This window comes from Lathyrus oleraceus, chromosome 3 (genome assembly GCF_024323335.1).
Source record: "Lathyrus oleraceus cultivar Zhongwan6 chromosome 3, CAAS_Psat_ZW6_1.0, whole genome shotgun sequence".
Taxonomy (NCBI): domain Eukaryota; kingdom Viridiplantae; phylum Streptophyta; class Magnoliopsida; order Fabales; family Fabaceae; genus Lathyrus; species Lathyrus oleraceus.
The window spans coordinates 226,572,244-226,593,141 of record NC_066581.1 but is presented as its reverse complement, the minus strand read 5'-3'; the positions used below and the strand labels follow the sequence as shown (position 1 = coordinate 226,593,141).

General features: G+C 38.3%; 1 protein-coding gene across 1 annotated transcript; it reads right to left on the bottom strand.

The window, feature by feature from the left end:
- Positions 1-7,663: 7,663 nt before the first annotated feature.
- Positions 7,664-9,007, bottom strand: LOC127126454 (10 kDa chaperonin, mitochondrial). Its single transcript, XM_051055383.1, has 3 exons — positions 8,903-9,007; positions 8,359-8,498; positions 7,664-7,712 (listed from the first exon to the last, which is right to left on the bottom strand). Exons 1-3 carry the CDS (start codon positions 9,005-9,007, stop codon positions 7,664-7,666), a joined length of 294 nt encoding a protein of 97 aa, XP_050911340.1.
- Positions 9,008-20,898: the final 11,891 nt, after the last annotated feature.

The window sequence follows — 20,898 nt, the reverse complement described above, 5'->3', positions numbered from 1 at the left end:
TATAAAATGTGTGAGTGAGGACAAAGCATGCTGAAAAGACCCGTGTTAGTTTGTGGGGTTAGTCGATAATCTTAAAAGCAGTCTGGGACATTACAAATATTTGTAGGCCGGTGAAGTTCATATGATATTATTTACACTAGGACATATCAGAAGCTAAGTCTACCTCTCATCCCAGAACCATATTATGGGGAAAATCTCTAGTGCTTCGACTGGACAATCGTGATACCCCTAGGATACGTAGAGCTCTCATTGGCATTTGGGACCAATTACGAGATGAGAATAATCATGATAAAATTATTGATTATAGAATTTGACTCCATCTACAATTGTATCCTCAAGGGTCTTTCACTAGAAACCATATGGATGGTTTCCTTAATTGTTCACTTGAAAATCAAATTTCACACTCCGGATGACTAAACTATGGTGTTAGAAACCTACTTGGCATCATCTCAGGCTTACTTTCTAGCCCTTCTCATGAAGCAAATGAATGTTGAAGAGCTCTAAGACCTAAATGAAAAGGCTGAATTTATAACTAAGGTGAGATACAAAACTTGGCTCTCCAATGTATTATTGGTGAGGAAAGATAACAAGAAATGGTTTATGTCTGTGTGTATGTGTATGTGTGTGTGTGTGTATGTGTGAAAGAGAGAGAAAGTGTGTGTGTGTGTGTGTGTGTGTGTGTGTGTGAGAGAGAGAGAGAGAGAGAGAGTATGTGTGTGTGTGTGTGCGTGTGTGAGTGCATGTATGTATGTGTGAGTGTGAGTGTGATTATTTGTGTGTATGTGTTTGTTTATGTTGATTACTCATATCTAAATAGGGCATGCCAAAAGACTATTATTTATTTCCCAATCAATAAGCTTGTTGACATCTCATTTGAACTCAAGTTATTACCCTTTATGGGCGCATACTCGAAATATAATCGGATTCTAATGGTCTTTCTCTTGACCGTAGCAAGATGGCATTCATGACAGATAAAGAGAATTTTTGCCAAAAGATCATGCCCTTCAATCTAAAAAATGTTAGGGTAACATACCAACGAATGATGTACAATGTTTTTAAAAATCATACAGGGGACATGCTAGAGGTTTACATGGATGACATGATTGTCAAATCTAAAGAACAAGATGACCACATAACCATCTAGAATCAATATTTAGGGAATTTTGAAAATAAGGGATGTGGTTGAACCCTAAGAAATACACCGTAGGGGTAAGGTTTGTGAAGTCCTTAAGGTATTATCTCACGGAAAGAGGTATAGAGGTAAGCCCAGTCAAATGATAGAATGTGGTTAACATGGCAGCCCTCAGGACCAAGAAAGGGACACAAAAGTTGAATGGCATGTTAATCTCCTTATCTCAATGTATTTATAAATCAACATATCATGCACTACCAATTTACAAACTCTTAAGGAAAGAAACGACGTTTGAGTGGAACCCTTAATTTGGCATAAAATTTATAAAACTTAAAGAGGTATTGTCACTACCCCTTGTCTTGGTCCGCCTAAAGGAAGGTCATCCTCTTTTCATCTACCTTTTGTTTCCCCCAAAGCAGTAGGGGCCTTCTTGGTAAGAGAAATAGACTTTTCACAAGATCCGATTTATTTCATTGGGAAGGTTTTGCAAGGCCCTAAAGTTTGTTACCATAAGGTATAAAATCTCCCCTGTCGCTCGTAGCAACGGTTAGAAAACTAAGACATTATTTCCTCCCCTATACTATAGCGGTGAAACTAACTATCCCATCAGACATATACTTCATAAGTCAGATCTAGTAGGAAAAATGAATAAATGGGTCATAGAACTATCAGAGTTTGAAATCTCTTATAAACTATGAAAACGCTCAAAGGTCAATTCACACATTTTGTGGCAAAGACCACCACCGAGGAATCATATGTTTCAACTGGATGGACTATGTTTGTAAACAAATCATCAAAGACAAATGGGAAGTGGTGCATGCCTCCTTCTAAAAAATGGACATGGCATCTAGCTAAAGGGTTCCATAAGGTTTGAATTCCCAACCACGAAAAAAGAGGCAAAGTATTAATAATGCTTGGAATGGTTACGATTGGCGTGCGAGATGGGGGCGAAGTAGTAATAATCATATCAGATTAATAGTTAGTCACATTAGAGTACTAGGGTGAATACCAAGCCAAAGACAACATCATGCAACAATATTTGGAAAAGGTAAAAGTCCTCAATGGAAAAATTCAGAGAATAGGAGATCTATCACATTCCATGAGAAGAAAATTGCCAACCAGACCTCCTATCGAAGCACGAGGCCGCTATAAAATCGTGATACATGAAATATTATCAAACCTTAATATAAATAAGAAATCAATGATGTCGAAAAGGAACAGCTGATCTTAAGCCAAATGACATGAATAATAAAATACATAACAACCAATCAACTCCTATAGGATGAGAACAAAGCAGAAAAAATTAAAAAAAAGTCATGCTCATATTCATTGGTGATTGAGCAACTATATGGGAGAGGTTTCTTTAATACCTTGCTAAAATGCCTAACGAAATAGAGGGGGAGAGGTATTGGAAGAAGTTCACAAATGACCGACATGCCAACACCTAAGAGGATACACCTTAGCAAAAGAGACCCTTAGGGTCTTTATTTTTGCCCAACTACGAAGGAAAATGCTAGATTACACGCCTATAAATGCAACAAGTACCAAAGACATGGTGACGAACTTAACAATGAACTTAGTGATCAATTTTTGAGTTTTCTCATTGCTAATTAGACGATAAAGGCAAACATGGTACGTTTTGAAGAGTTAAGATACCAATATGGACATTTTTTAAGTTAAGAGACCAAAATGAACCTCGAGGTTAAAATATGAGACCAAAAAGAATATAAATCCCTAATAAAAACAATTTGTTCGACTGCTTCGTCGTATCACTGCTTGTTCGAATCCATCAACTCATTAATAAGGGCCACCTTCTCGTCACCAAACTCCCTTATGAGGCTACTTTCTAACTAGTGACGACATTTACACCCTCTTTCCCCTCAACCAATTCTTTCTTCAGAAATTGTTGACTCTCTAATAACAAACAAAGCTTCTTCTCATTGTCATCCAAGGCTTTCTGAGTCGCATTCAGGTTAGTTTTAGCTACCTCCAACTTATCTTTGGCAGATTTTGCTTCCATAATCAGGTCCTCCCTAGACTAACTGACCTCGTCCAACTTTGTCTTCAAACCTTCAATTTTGGACTGGGTATTTTCTTCCTTGGTACGAAAGCACTTTCTAAGAGTGAAGAAAATAGTAGTAAAGAGAGGTGAAAATAGTTGAAGAGAATACTGAAGGAGCAGCAGAAGAAAGGAAAATGTACAACGCCTTGAATATTAATACTGATAGGGGAAGGAAAACAAAAAGGCAAAATCTCAAGATCTAGAAACACAATAAGTGAAAAGATTGAGCGTCAACCAATGAGTAAAGTACATGAAACCAAGAGGATTTGTACAATCATCATAATGAAGGAAGTTCTCAGGACATCTATCATAAGAGGCCTATTGATAAGCAATCACGCTACTAACCTTAGACTGACATGTGGTAGATAGATGAAGAGACAAATTTTCAAAGAGTCGCATCATTTACTGACAAAAAGGTATAAGAATATCAAGAGACTAGAGGGAAAAGACATCTTGAATATGGATAAAGCTCTACTAAAATTTCTTTTAAACCCTAGCTACAAGAAGAGTCGCAAGTCCTGACTCGTTTCTAAAAAATCGAGCTTAGAGGAAAATTGTACCTACTTGGGCCGAGGCAGGAATAAAGTCGATCCAATAACGTAATGATTTATAGGCTAAAATCATATATGGTCTTAATCAGTCTCGGGCCCAAGTTTGATCCAATGAGAAGGAGCCTTGTTCACTCATTATAGATATTATGACAATAATAAAACCAGGATAATGACGACATAAGGCAAAATATCTATTTCAATATTGGATGCTAAGTTGAAGATTCTAGGACCTATAGAGCAGACATGGACCTTCCCTAGAAAAAACCTATCTAGACGGGAAGCCAAGGCAGAGCCGTCAGATAAGAAAATGAATTATATATTAACATATGTTGGTATATGCGGGTGTGATTGGAGTTGAGGGACGAGAGTCTTTAAAAACCCTAATAAGACCCTTATATAAAGGACCACATACGTAAGACAAAGGTACACACTCTTATTAACATAAAAAAATTATCTTTTACCTTATTCATTCACTGACTTGGGTGTCAGAGTGATTTTCATGTACCGCCTCTGACACTCCTCTAATCTAGGAAGGAACTCTCAAATACAAAGCATCACAAAACATTATCATCTTATTGGTTTCCAACTCGATACTTGAAAGTGATTAAGAGTTCAATAGAGATTGTTCATCAAGCAATTAATCACAAGGATATCATATAAAATTATTCTTACATGTTTTAGCTAGTTTACACTCTTACGAAATAATGAATGTCTGTGGATCACACAACCAGAACACACTCCAAATCCTATTAGACATTGAAGCACACATGACTTGTTAAATTTGGAAGTAGGCAAGAAACTGTGTTGAAAATTTTCTTGTCATCTACAAAATAATAACATGTGAGGCTGATGTGGTAATGCTACCACTAGGTTACTATGACCTCAAATTGGAAAGTCCTTTTCTCAAATATTTAGGGCATATTTTGTGAGACTTCAATACACTGCATATGGAATTAAATATCATTGGAAGAACGATTTGTATCATGCAGGGAAAAATAAAATAACATCAAAGTTCTTCACAACAAATATTTTAATCAGACTTAGCAACAAATAGCCCAACTATGCTACCTTACTTTGTATACTAAATGGATGTAATGCATAAATAATTAAATATTTATGCTATCTCTCATTCCCAAACATGCATAACAATATGGTCTGCATAGAGAGGAAGTAGGAAGGTGTTATAGGGGCCTCTTAGAAAACTACCAGGAACAGGAGCAGCAACAACAACATGTTCCTCTTGTTGGGCTTCAGGGGCTACAAGGGAAGCAGGGGAAACACACCTCCTGGAAGACGACGTCGGAGACACGTGAGCTCCAGAAGTTAACACTTTTTGATCAAATAAAGTTGCACCAACTGGTGGTCGCGAGGGTATGCCCTCTCCCTGCGAAGAAATGCATGTTGGGCCATTCCACCATGCCTCAATCTGTCTGGGTTTTCAGCCATTGTACCTATAATAAAACCGAAAAATCATATCAAAATCAAAATACTGCAGGACACAAGACAACAAAATTAGAAGATATATCTCTTTAATATATGAAAGGAAAATTCTGCAGATGCATCTCCGTAAAAAATCGTGAAGGCAGAAAATGCAGAAAACCCCTATGATGCCCTAAACACCAACAAATATGAATGCATGTCTATACAAATTACCTATTTTGAATGTAACTACAACTTAATACATCTTAAATAACCTATTTTACCTAATACATGTATCAAAACACAAAAATAAAAAATAAAAATAAGAAACTTACCGATTGAGAGTTGTTGTGTGAAACCTTGAATGAAGTGAATGGAATGTCATGTGATTGTAATGAGGTAGAAGAAGTGTTGAAGCTTGAAAAATGGGCTAGTCGATTCTTACTCACGAGCTTTTTGAATTGAAAATGTAGAAAATGAAAAAGGAAGGGGGGAGGTTTTGGCGCGAGGTATGTTAATTAAAACTCGTGCGAAAATGCATCTCCGTAAAACTTATTGAGCGTACAAACACTGAGTTTTGAAATAAAGGTTATTACGGAGATGCGCCTTCTAATTCACTTAATATGGATACGAAGATGCATATTTGGACACTTTTTTGGGCAAAATATGAGCGACCCACTCATGAAAGCATTGAGCGTGTGTAATATGGATGCATTTAAAAAGGCATCTCCAAAATCTATGAATATTTGTGACTTTTCACTGTGATGAACTAGCACCCTATAAAGTGTAAAAAGTAGCCCCTAACACAAAGGTTTGAAGAAGTTTTCAAATCAGTTGGTTAATTCTAGTAAAGCAAACTTGGAGCGTGCAGAAGTACGTAAACATTTGAACTACTTCAAAACAATCGTCCAACCCACCTTAGCTTCCAAATTAAAACCATTCACCATTTACTTACACCAAAACCTCCATAGTACCTAAAAAACAACTTTTATCCACCATTTCTTTAAATTCAAACTATATTTAAATTTCAAACATCATTCAATCCGCCCCACCAAACAAAAAACTACCCATTACATATTCCATATGAAATGTCTGACACAGAATCCAATGGCCTCTTCATTTTATCTGATGAACTAGTTACCTTTGGCCACCAACTTAAAGTTAGGAAAAACGACCTCATGGTAGTGGAATTAAATGACAAAGAGTCCATATTTGAAAATAAGGGTGGAAAACAAGAATATCCTCCTTATGCCCTATTTAGATCTGCAAAAAAATAGGGCGGAATGGACATAGTTGAAGGTACATGCCTAAAATCTTGTCCCACTACACACACAAAAAGTGAAGGCGGACAGGGTGGGCACTACACTGCACATTTTAAGCCTAAAGATGCAAAACTTTATGTAAATGTCTGCGTCCGTAAAAGCTGACGTAAAAAAACAGGATGGGATGGTATTGGCACATTAGAGTGTGACACACTACAGTGCGGGCAAAACAGGCATGTTAAACGTATTGGGCCCATGTTTTCACCCCTACTTGAAAATAATGATGAGACCAATAGAGATTGTTCGGCTGATAATGAATCACAACGAGATCGGATACAATTATCCTTACATGCTTTAGCTAGCTTACCCTCTTTCAAAACGGTGAAAGTTTGTGGATCACACTACCATAATTCAAATCCTAATAGACATTGGAAGCATGCATAACTTCTTAAGATTTGGAAGTAGCCTAGACATTGGAAGCACACATAACTTCTTAGATTTAGAAGTAGCCAAGAATTTGGGTTGCAAATTGGAACCGGTACCACCTATGACTGTGCCTCATGGGGCAGGAAATGAGAAACATGCCCCCTTTTGTTTAGAAAGTTTTCTTGTAAACTAAAACAAAACAACATTTGCGGCTGATGTGGTAGTGCTACCACTAGGTTTGCTATGATCTCATTTTGGAAATTCCTTTTCTCAAATCTTTAGGGCATATTTTGTGGGACTTCAATACACTGCAAATAGAGTTCAAATTCATAGGAAGATGATTTGTATCATGCAGGGAAAAACAAAATAACATCAAGGTTCTTAGCAACAAATCCTTCAATCAGACTTAACAGCAAGGAACCCAACTATGCAACCTTAGTATATACTATATACATGGTACACTCTCAACCTTCCTCATGTTTTCTATTTCAAAGTGAAGTTTTTTTTACAAGAAACCTTTATAATAGTTAAATCCAAAATAATTAAGCCAACATAATGCACAAAACAAAACAGGTTATAAAATGTAATAAGGTACTTTGAAGGCTTCAAAACAGTTCCCCAATAGTCGCATAAAAATATCATTCTTGATTGTTAGCCCAAATTTAAAAGAATTGTTTTGCAACATAACAAAATGTAGATTGTAGACATTGTACATAGAAACCAAAAAAGAAAGAAACTCATGCATATAAGACAACACTTAGCATATAGTAAATTGCTACAGCATGGCTCAAATCCGCCGATGACTTTGACATCAATCATGCAGTTTTCCCAATATATTGTCATCTCTATACAGATAATACCTGGATGACAAACAATACGATTTAACTAGGCAAGACTTCAGAAAATCACTTATTTTAATTAAGATGAATAACACACTACTTAAACCATCACATAAAATTTATGCACATAGTCAATCATATAGAATTATGATCATAAACTTAATAAAACAGAAGGATTGCACAAGAAAACATTGGAATTTATTTTGTGGCCAAGAGATAATGCATTATGCAGTCAAAAACCTTAAATTCAACCTCTTTGATACACTTACAGAACTAGCAAGTTCCTCAGACTATAAAATATTTTTGTAAAAATATAATTCATGTGAGCAAATGTTGTTGATGGATGGCGGTCCATGGTGGAGAGCCAAAATCCCGACCTAAAGTCCGTTTTTGCGGCATCGTTATAGCGGATTATGGTGGGAAAACCCGCATTATCAGATATTTATCATTGCGGCGAGCACAAAAACCGCCATGTATATCTGCCATAGAGGGCATGGTTCCGCTATTTGATAACACTAATGTGAGCCTATTCTGAGAGATAAATTACAGTGCAAAGAAGTTTAAACAACAAAATACAATATCCATCAGACTAGCCATAATGAAAAGACATTAAGAATGATTAAGTTCGAGGATTGTGCGAAAGTAAGAAGAGAAAATAAATACATACTCTTTGTGATCAAGCTTCACCTCAGTTCCTCCGTATTCAGGAAAAAGAACAGTGTCACCTTCTTTTACAGCAACATGAAGAAGCTTCCCATCCTTACCATGAATGCCAGGGCCAACATCAACAACTTTTCCAGAATTAAGCTAAAGCAACATGAGAGTAATCAGTTACCAGTTTCATCAACGTACTTCAACAAAGCATAAATGTAACATAAAATTGTATAGTTGTTGTGATAAACGAACTTCATTCAATCTAATGACAATGAGAACTTGAAAAATACTCTGAACAACCAAGAACATTCAAATTCAAATTCAAAAGTTAATAATTATGTTAATTTTACATCATATATCAACTGAAAATTGGATAGCCTAAATTCTTCTGGAATACCTAGAAAAAATGTTTTTTATTTTAGGAAAAAGTAAAGGAACAATGAACTTAGGGTTAGTAATAAATGGGAAAGTAAAATGGAATAAAGATGTGATTTTGAGAAGACCCAGAAGAAGAAAATGAAATGGGTATGAATGTATTAGGATGAGAATGAAAAAACCTTGGAGGATTTCTCACGTAACAAAATATCAGCGTTGATTTTTGATGGAGGAACGATTTTCTCAACCAAAACACGATTGAACAGTGGAATCAATCGCTTCTCCATTTGGAGTGTAGCAAGCAATGAAATAAGGGGATAGAAAACGAAGAAGAATACAATGTTCAAAATTAAGATCGCTTGCTAGGGTTTTATAAAGGGTTTATGTTATGTTTTAATTTTGATTTTTTTTCTTACAAAAGGTTATGTTTTAATTTTGATTTTTTTTTGGAACACATTGATGTCCTCTTAAATTATTTATTGTATATTAATTTGAAGGTTAAATATACGACATCCCTGTGTAAAGCGAAATTTGATTTACACTTGGTAAAAGATTTTTTTTAATTTCCTTTATAATGTGAAAATTCTCTTTCTATGACCCCTAGATGCATTATGACATAACTTACCTATGTGTTATTTTATTATTATTATTTTTAATTTAAAAAAAATTCATTTATATTTTGTGAGTAACGAATTTCCTCTCACAATCACAGCATCCCCCATGTCTCTTTCCCTTCTTCTTCCTCCATAGAATTCACCCCTACAAAACCCTAATAACCTTCATGATAAACTCCGCTTGATGTTGTTTATGAGATTAATAATGTTCAAACAAAGTCTAACGAGAAGAAATTTGTGATATCTGTAAGACTAAGGGACTTGAGGTAATAAAAACTCTAAAAGAAATATATTCAATATATATATGTTTTAAAATTTATCACTTAATACTTTTTTAAAACAAAATTTATCTGTTAATACTAATATCATGTATTTAAATGCTATTTTTTATTATATAGTGACAATAATATAAATTTTAATATTTGGGAAAGTTATGGATCCAAATTCTTAAGTTACTAAAATGGGTTTTTTACCGAGATAACCTAGTTTTTCGAAAAAATTCCCAAAATACCCCAGTTTTCAAAAAATTTCTCAATCTACCCCACTTTTAGGAGGAGGCGCCAATTGAATTGGTGACTCCTCTTAAAAATTGCAAGGAGGCGCCAATTGGATTGGCTAGGGAAGGTGCCCTAGCCAATCCAATTGGCGCCTGTGTGTAATTTTTAAGAGGAGGCGCCAATTCAATTGGCGACTCCCTTAAAAAAGCCTCAAATGGAAAACCCTCAAACATGAAAGTTGTATATCTTTTCAAGACAATGAATTTGGACATAAAGTTTGCATCATTTGGATTTTTTATGAGAAAGTTATGGGCAGTTGAAGTTGGACTTCTGAGTTTTTCAACTGTTATCTGACCTATAATGTTTTGTATTATTGCATGTGTTTCTGTTAGAGTTATGAAATTTTGTCCAACATACCAACTGAATTAGGCATCTTAAATTTTCCAATGCACTTGGTCCCAACTCAAAATAATTAAAAATGAGTGAGTTAGGTCCTTGCGAACTTGACCCAAAATTAGGGTTTCTGTCAAAACATGTGTATGTGAATTTTGCCAAAAGGGACCAACTTCAAGCCCTTCTATTTGAATGGTAAAAGCCTCAAATGACAAAACCTTCAACATAAAAGTTGTATATATTTTCAATACAATGATTGTGGACTAAAATTTTGCATCATTTGCATTTTTTTGGAGAAAGGTATGGGCACCTAAACTTGGACTCTTTGACATTTCAATTGTTATGTGGCCTATAATGTTTTGTATTATCACATGTGTTTATTTTAGAATTATGAAATTTTGTCCAACATAACAATTTAAGTAGACATCTCAAACTTTCCAATTCACTTTGTCCCACCTCAAAATCATAAAAAATGAGTGAGTTAGGTCGTCGGGTAGTTGACCCAAAATTAGGGTTTAAGCCAAAAAATGTGTATGTGAATTTTGCCAAAATGGAGTTTAGACAAAGAAACCTAATGTTTGGAGTGTACACAAATATAAATTTTATATAATACGACTTGATATTAATAAAATTTGGAGTTTACAAAAAAAAAACTAATGGTGATGACCGGGATCACCTAACCGACCTCCGGTCCCACATCCCCTAGCTACCCTAACCCTTGGCCCTAACCCACGTTGACGATTCTGCACCGGTGTTTATTCATCTGATGGTCCAGGAGCGTCATTAACTCCTACAGGAGAAGATCCGTTGAGGTATTCAGCCAACTCAGCATAGTCTTCAGTATTCAATGATGGTGTACCGGCGTAGTTGAGCTCATGACCCATGCCAGAGAAGTTGGGGTGTGGTTGACTCATGGATGGGCGACCGGGACGGTTGAAGAGAGACATGGGTGTGAATGATGGGTCTAGGAAAGGTTGGAAAGGTTGTTGGGGTGTTTGTAAGAGATATGGTTGTGGGATGTTTTGGTATTGTGATGTTTGGGGTTCTTGGCTACGGTAGGAGGAGGGGCGGTTAGTGTTTTGGCTAAGGCGACTTTGGTAGGGTGATGGTGTGGGTGCGAAGCGATGTTCGGTCTGAGGTTGATGGTCCATTTGTTGGTGGTGGTATGGGGGATGTTCTTGGTATTGGGGTTGGGTGAATGGCATGTTTTGGTTGTATGTTTGTGTGTTTGTGGAACGGAAAGTTTGACGGATAGGTGGTTGTGAGTAACCGGGCTGAGAATGTTGTTGGGGGTTAGATGTTGATCCTTCTTGTGTGTAACTTGTCTGGCGTGGGTCGTAGAGGTACATATCATCGGCGATGAATTGAAATCCAACCGATATGTACCAAGCCATATAAGTACGACTTGGTTTTACCTCATTTGGCATGACTGCGTCAGTTAAGACATGGTCATGACGGTGCTTCCACTTACGACACTCCGATCTTGCGAAGGTTTGCCAAGGGTTGAAGTTCCATTGTTCGTTCACTTTACGCATATTCCATTCTCCTAGGCTAGCTGGGGGATCTGGGATATTCTGGACCATACCGAACTGCAGTTTCACACGATCGGTGTTGTGCATCTCCACTGTTGTGAACCGTATTATCGGTGTGCATGCTGTCCATACGGCTGCGTCTTCAGGGTTGACCTCATGCTCATGATCCAGATTAAGGTATGGACGCCAAATGAACTGAAATGTTAAAGAAGATAGGATTTTAATGAATGTAGAAAAAGTCAACATAATATGACGAATTAATGAAGTTATTTTGCTTACGTCTGTCGGTCGAAGGTGATCCAACAGGTTGCGATACTGAGTAATACAGTGTCTCGGACATCTGCTGTAACTCATACCACGTGCCGACCATCTACACCAAAAAGTTAAAATAAATTAGTTAGAGGTACTAAACTGTAAGGAAGTAAGTAAAGATATAGCAATTTAAACAACTTACTTTTTTGCATATGGAAAAGTGAAAGGGTTGTTATTGACCGGTGCTAGAGACGGTAGTCTTGACCATCCCCATGCTTGTAGCAAAACAGCACATCCATAAAATGTAGATGTGTTTTTGTGGGAGTTTTTGCACAACGAACTATAGAGATAGGCTAGACATGCGGATCCCCAACTGTAACTACCTATTCTATCTACATGTCTAAGTAGAGGTAAGTACATAATATGCATGCTAGAACCACTACCTTCGGGAAATAAAAAGGATCCTAGTAACAACATAATGTAACACCTAGTTTTGATTATTCGAGCATCTTCGGTAGAATGCTCATCTAAATATAAACTATTATAATATGACTTTAGGCGTGAGAGTAGTATACCTTGACCTCTAGCATTATCATCTAACAAATCAGTGTCTAAAAGCTCCATGCAAATTGAATTTGCATAGTTGGTCTTACCATTAACAACTTTGCCTTCAATTCGTAGTCCTAAAAGCATGTAGACGTCTTCTAACGTCACGGTACACTCACCGGTTGGAAACTAAAATGTGTGTGTCTCTGGCCTCCATCTTTCGCATAAGGCTAGAATGAACTTGTTATCTATAGACCAAGACATAATCTTGCTAATCTGACCAAAACCGGGGAGTTCAACATAAGGTTGAATCATCGGGTCCATTGGGACAAATTCGTGGACTCGAGTTCGAAACCTTGATACATCCTATAATAGAAATAATATAACACTTGACTAAGTTGGTATTTCAAAATAAAATGGGGTTGGTGGAGATGAAACATAAAAAGTTAGTATAAGAAAAAACTTACGTATATTGCGATGTTTGCAACTGTTCCTCTGTGTGCTTCGCCCATTCTGAGTAAAGACATATTGTTGGGGAGTTGGTGTAGATGAAATTGGAAGATGTTGTTGAAGATGAAAGTGTAAAAGAAGTATTGTAGAGGAAGTAGTGAGAATGTTGGTGTGGAAGAATTGTTGAAGGAGTGGATGTATTTATAGGCAAATGGATGAGAGCATAACAATTTGTGTTTGCATGGTGTCTCCACCTCATTTGGCGACCATGTACAATCCTAAAGAGGGGGCGCCATTCAAATTGGCGACACCATAGGTACATGCATGCAAGGCTAGTTCTGAATGCTTGGTTTCGAGGACTGACTCCATGGGGTCGCCACTTGAATTGGCGACCATGTACAAGCCTTAAGTGTAGGCGCCAAACCAATTGGCGACACCATCTGCATGTCTGACACATGGCAATCTTGTCTCCTGCATGCTGAACAATTCACTTGTGGATGGCTTGCATGGTTGACACATCATCTCTGACCATATTAGGTGTCCGACACGTGGCTGTCTTGTCTCCTGCATGCTGATGACTAACTTCTTGATAGCTTGCAAGGTTGACACATCAACTCACACTGTCTTGCATGACTGACACATCATGTATGACCATCTTAGGTGTTCGACACGTGGCTGTCTTGTCTCCTGCATGCTGATGACTAACTTCTTGATAGCTTGCAAGGTTGACACATCAACTCACACTGTCTTGCAGGGCTGACACATCATCTCAGACACGTGGCTCTCTAGTCTCTTGCATTCTGAAGACTCACTTCTTGATAGCTTGCCTGTCTGACACATCAACTCACACTGTCTTGCCTGACTGGCACATCATCTCAGAACTGTCTTACATGTCCGACACGTGGCTCTCTTGTCTCCTGCATGCTGAAGAGTCACTTTCTGATAGCTTGCCTGTCTGACACATCAACTCACACTGTCTTGCAGGACTGACACATCATCTCAGGCCTAGCTTGGATGCTAGACACATCATCTCAGAGCAGCTTGAATGTCCGACACATCATCTCAGAACTAGCTAGCATGTGAGACACTGATACCATCTATTTAAGTGTCTTACTATCAACATCCAAGACACTTGACTCACATTCATCTGCAGTATTTTCTTATTTTTCATCTCCATAATGTTGTAACATGCTTTGTAAGTTTCGTTTGGCTGCGTCTTACAAGAAGAAAAATGACTCCTGGGAGATCGCTTCAATAGACCCACCGCACAGTTGTGTTGCAACTAACGTTGAACAAGATCACCGTAAATTGAGCACAACTTTGATATGTCAAGACATTCTGCCATTGGTAAATAAAGACCCATCAGTGAAGGTGAGTATAATTATATCCCATATCCGAGCAACATATAATTATACTCCATCTTACAAGAAAGCATGGATTGCAAGGACAAAGGCTGTTGAACAGGTTTTCGGCAACTGGGAGGATTCATTCAAGGAATTGCCACGATTTTTATGGGCACTAAAAACATATGTCTCAGGAACTGTGGCAATTATAGAGACAGTGCCAGCAATGATGCCAGACGGAACCTGTGCTACAAGTAATAGAATATTTCACCGTCTCTTTTGGGCATTTGACCCGTGCATCAAAGGTTTCGCTTTCTGCAAACCTCTCTTGCAAATTGATGGCACTTGGTTATACAGAAAATACAAGGGTACTTTGCTCATGGCGGTTGCACAAGACGGTAACAACAATGTCTTTCCCATTGCCTTTGCTCTTGTTGAAGGTGAAACGGCTGGTGGATGGGGTTTCTTTCTTCGACATCTCAGAACGCATGTGGCTCCACAAGCCAATCTATGTTTGATTTCTGATAGACATGCTGCCATTGAGAGTGCCTACAACAACCATGACAACGGATGACATGATCCTCCTTCTACATATGTCTATTGTATCAGACACATTGCACAAAACTTCATGCGTGCTATAAAAGATAGGAATCTTCGCAAGAAGGTGGTGAATGTTGGGTATGCTTTAACTCAACCGTCATTTCAATATTATCGTGATGAAATTAGACTGTCTAATGAAGACGCAGGGAGATGGATAAATAACATACCAGTAGAGCAGTGGACAAGAGCATTTGACGGTGGTTGTCGATGGGGCCACATGACAACAAACATTGTGGAATGCATGAATGGGATTTTCAAAGGAATTCGAAATCTGCCGATAACCGCCTTGGTAAGATCAACCTATTATAGGTTGGCTTCTATGTTCGCAACGAGAGGTGAAAGATGGAGTGCAGTGTTAATGTCCGGACAAGTATTCAGTGAGTGTTGCATGAAGGTCATGAAAGAGGAGAGCATCAAAGCTACGACATACGCTGTAACAGTCTTTGACCGTCATAGACAAAATTTCAGCGTCCAGGAAACAATGGGCAACAACGAGGGGAGGCCAAATTTAGCCTACGCTGTTAGACTACACAGAAGTTGGTGCGATTGTGGAAAATTTCAGGCCTTCCGCATACCTTGCTCCCATGTCATTGCAGCATGCGCTTATACTCGTCAAGACGCTTACAACCATTTATCTGATGTGTACAAGGCCAGCACCATCATGAATGTATATAGTCAAAGCTTCTCAGTACTACCAATGGAGGATTACTGGCCTCCATATGAAGGAGATATTGTTTGGCACAATGAAGAGATGCGTAGAAAGAAGAAAGGAAGGCCAAACAACACACGCATCAGAACAGAGATGGATTCCACAGATAAAATGATAAGATTGTGTAGTATCTGTCGTCAACCAGGACACAACAAAAACAATTGTCCCAATCAAGGAGCATCATCTAGATCTTAAGCTTTTTGTAACATTGTATTTCTGTAACAATCAATCATTATATATCATTAAGTTCTTGTTACAACGACTTTCATAACAAGCATCAGTACAAAACATATGAAAACATAAATGATTCTAACTGATTACAACAATCAAATTAATGTCGTCTCGACCGAACATCATTTCCCTAGCATCCTTATCAGTCTTCATTCGCACCCAACCAAAGATACTGTCAAGTCTCTCAATACTTCTGATTTTTTCCACTTCTGGTATTTTCCCGTCTAACCATCGAACCAACTCCCTCTTCAATTGATCGAACGTGGTGATGTTCCAAAACATCATCAGTATTTGAGGTTTGTCTCTTGCATAAATCACCTTACCATAACGGCGACGAACACCAAACATGATAGCCAAATGATTATATGAGCTGTGGAACAATTGGTCACATAACGCATCTATTTATAAGACAAAAAAGGCATTTTATGAGGGAGTCGCCAAATGAATTGGCGACTCCTCTAAAAACCTACACATAAGCGCCAATTGGATTGGCTAGGGCAGCTGGATTGCCTAGGGCACCTGCCCTAGCCAATCCAATTGGCGCCTCCATTCAAGTTTTAAGAAGAGTCGCCATATGAACAACTTTCATGTTCATCATAAATCTATTTGAAACTTGGAAGCTCATCATTCATTTCAGAACATTATAGGTCATTTTGACAGAAACCCTAATTTTGGGTCAAGTTCGCAAGGACCTAACTTACTCATTTTTAATTATTTTGAGGTGGGACCAAGTGCATTGGAATATTTAACATGTCTACTTAAATTGTTATGTTGGACAACATTTCATAAATCAAACAAAAACACATGCAATAATACAAAACATTATAGGTCAGATAACAGTTGAAAAACTCAGAAGTCCAACTTCAACTGCCCATAACTTTCTCATAAAAAATACAAATGATACAAAATTTATGTCCAAATTCATTGTATTGAAAAGATCTACAACTTTCATGTTGGAGGTTTTGTCATTTGAGGCTTTTTTAAGGGAGTCGCCAATTGAATTGGCGCCTCCTCTTAAAAATTACACACAGGCGCCAATTGGATTGGCTAGGGCAGGTGCCCTAGCCAATCCAATTGGCGCCTCCTTGCAATTTTTAAGAGGAGTCGCCAATTCAATTGGCGCCTCCTCCTAAAAGTGGGGTATATTGGGAATTTTGCTGAAAATTGAGGTATTTTGGGAATTTTTTTGAAAAACTGGGTTATCTCGGTAAAAAAACCACTAAAATGATGTGGCAAACTTTGGAGCAATAGTCAGTGTTCTCCAGGATTTTTTTTTATCTGTTAACATTTTTTTGGTTAAATAGTTGTTTTTATTCTATACTAATTTTTAATTTTTTTATATACACATTTGATGTTTTGATCTTTCTCAGTTTCAAATGGTTGGAGTGGTGCAAAATTATTGTTTAACGAAGACAATCCTGAGATTCAACCGTTTTTGTCAAAATATGTATAATATGGATACATTTTTACATCTTAGATTACATTTAATATGTTTTACAATTTTATTTTCATAACATTAAGTAATAATTTCACTCGTTTAATATGCAGGTTATCTCTGCTGAAAAAGAATGAGAAGCCTATTCAGTCATCAAAATTGGTGTCCAATTGAACCGGTAGTTCGCAGTATACACGAATTGAAAAATTCATGCATTTGACAAAATGTATATCGTTAGATGATTTTTAACTTAAACAAGTAAATTTTCATCTTACAATTTAATGTATAGTTTTATTTTATGTTCATGTAATAATTATGAAATAAAAATTTTCAAGAAACTCTATGTGTTACGGTGGCAACTATTTTAAAATTTGTTGTATCAAACTACAATTGGTTTTACTATGGTTTCTCTAAAAACTCTTTAAAAGAAGCTAACAATTCTTATCATTGTGGATGTGGAGAAGATGTTACCCAACCTATACGCTTTTTCATATTCTATTTATAAACATTATAATTAATTTTATGCACTTTCAGTTCAAAAAAAAATATTGATATTATTATTCAATAGGTACAAGGTTTTTTTTTTGGAATAATAATAATCTTTATTGCCAAAAACAAAGAAATGCACGCCGATCCTCAGATCCAGACCCCAACCGACACGGATACAAACAACGACCACTAAAGGCTATTACAATACGCTGTCAATTTTCTATTCATTCTAAATCTATTCATAAGTATGTCATGAATATGTTGGCTTTGAAGCTCTTCCTTCCTCCCCTGTTGGAAACAAATCCTGTTTCTCACCCACCAAATGTGGTATACCGTTTCAGCCAGCGCAACTTTGAAAATACGCATTTTGTTGCCCTTCCCTTTGGCTTGTTGCCAAGCAGTATGCTCATTCCAATCAATATGGATATAACCAAGCCCAAGCCTATTAAGAATCTCCTTCCAAATCTTCTTTGTGATTGCACACTCAAAGAATAAATGGCATCTATTTTCCTGCACATCACAAAACAGACAATTCCCATCAGTATAAGTCCCGTGTTTCATCAATCTGTCTTTGGTTTGCAATCTATCCTGACAGACCAGCCAAAGAGTAAAAACAGCCCTTGGTCTAGCCATGTTTATGTACATTAACCACCTCCAATCAACTCTTGGCTTGTCCCCACGCAGATGTCGATACATTCTTCGAGTGCTATACATATTATTTGCCTGGAATTCAACCCAAATATCATTAGACATCAATTCAGCTTTATGTTTACACATGGACTTCATCAACCATGAACTGTTGTTGTTGGGCTGGTATTCCTCTCAACTCGTCCCCGACGGCATAGTCGTTAGTGGGATCAGCAACATGGATAGTCTCATGGGCCTGGGCAGGTGCAACAACAGGCGAAGCACGATTGGATGTTTGAATCACGGTTTCTTGTCTCTGAACCAAGGCTCTAAGCTCTTCCTGACCTTGAGCAACTCCTTGAATCATGTTCATGAACTGGGCCATGTTCGCCCTCATCTCAGCCAACTCAGTCTGAACCTGATCCATACTTCTCTGTTGATTGAGTCTGGTTGAATACCGGTGTGGTCTTCGATCAGCTATCCTGTCTGACAAAGGAACCGGAGTGAGAAGTCTTGTCCCCAAACATGTCTGCAATGCAAGGATGATATGTGCATGATATGCGTATGATGCGGATGCTATTTTATCATGAATGATCCTGGAAAGGATATGAGTATGCGAGTTAACTTTTTTCATGCATTATTATTTTTTTGGAAAATAAACATGCCATGATGCAAATGGTGGAGCCAAAACTGGCAGGCGGTGCATCTCTGAACACAGGATCAAAGGTCCGGCCTGAACTCGGAGTTGCAATCCATCTGAACCCCAAAGTCAACTGGTCAACTGTCATCTGAACCCATCTGAGGAACCAAGAGTCACCAACAGGAACACTGAGTCACCAACAGTCACCATCTGCACCTGTTAAAATGATCATTCCCCCCCACTCACGGGTGTCATCTAGGTCAGGGTAAGGTCGAGAGAAATGCAGCATAAATAACCTTTCGCAGGATATCATCTTGTGCACACCTGGTGTATGCACCGATAATATCCCACCAGGGTCTGAACTGCTCGTGATATCAATGTTCCGCTAAGTAGCGCATACCACCCGCTTCCCATGAATCACTCTATTCCTAGGTTTCCTAGATTTCACTCATAGCCTGGGTATTGGGCCTTTTACCTCGAGTAATCCCACCCCAAACAGAGAAACACAGCCGGCACAGCAGATGAATATGAATGAATGCAAACATTAATGCACTCAATAAATGCAAACAGTAAATGTATATATATACAATGAATGCAATAAATAAAAGCAAATAGCAACCAAAGCCCTGACCTAGAGAGCGCTAGGAGAGACTCGCTCAGGGAAGATGGACCAGCAGAGGTCAACTTCTCTATATCCCCAGCAGAGTCGCCAGCTGTCGCATTACGCGAAAAACCGGCGGGAAACAAGAACAACAGAGCCGCCATCGTGCGTTATTTATCCCAAAAGAGGGAAAGGAAACGCTCAGAGTAAACCTGGAAAGAACATGGTCTCACGACCAAAGAGAATGGGATCGGGAGTCGGTTATACGAAGGGAAGGTATTAGCACCCCTACGCATCCGTCGTACTCGACGGGATCCACGCACAATAGAAAGGAAAATGGTTGCTAAAACACTGCTCACACACACACACTGGCTGAAAGAGACACAAGAAAACAAGACTGAAACTGACTCGGTAGGATGTCGCATCCTGGGCCTACTTAGTCTATCAGGCATAGACATCAGAGTCAAAGTAGTTCGGACTGGGGAAAACACATGCTCGCTAGGATGTCGCATCCTATGCATACGTATCTCCTTGGACGAAGGAGAATCAGAGCATTCGTAGCTCGGCTGACACGCACACAAACAAACATAGGCAAAGGCAAACATGGAGCCTGAATGCCAATCACTGGGCTTACATCAGCATCCGAACCAACAAACACACACAGGAAACCAACTGCCAATCGCTGGACTTACGTCGGACTCCAACCAGAAAAAGAGAAACAAACTCACACAAACAAAACAAAAAGGGCGCCCGGAGAGATCAGCTCATCTCCTGCCTACGTACCTCATCTGGTATGAGGATCAGGGCGACGTAGTTCCCCTACGGAGGGAAAAAGGACTAGCCTAACCAGATAACAGAGGGAGACACAACACTAGGGAGACTACGACTCGAGCCTAGATGTTGTCATGCAAAGTCGTCCCTAAGTTAAGGTTTCTAGCTAACTTGCACAGGAAGCAAGCCTATCCTAATCATGACTTGCACAGGAAGCAAGCCACACCAAACCTAACTTGCACAGGAAGAAAAAGGGTCTCGATTGCAACTAGGGCAAGAGAAGGGGGAGGTCTCAATCGCAACGAGGGCGAGAGAAGAGAATTAGTGTTAGTTGTTAGTCAAACTCGACAAGACATCGCATCTCGTGCCTACGTATCTCATCTGGACATGAGAATCAGAGTTGCCGTAGTTCGGCTAAACTATTCCCGTTGGTTTGTGTTTTTTAAGT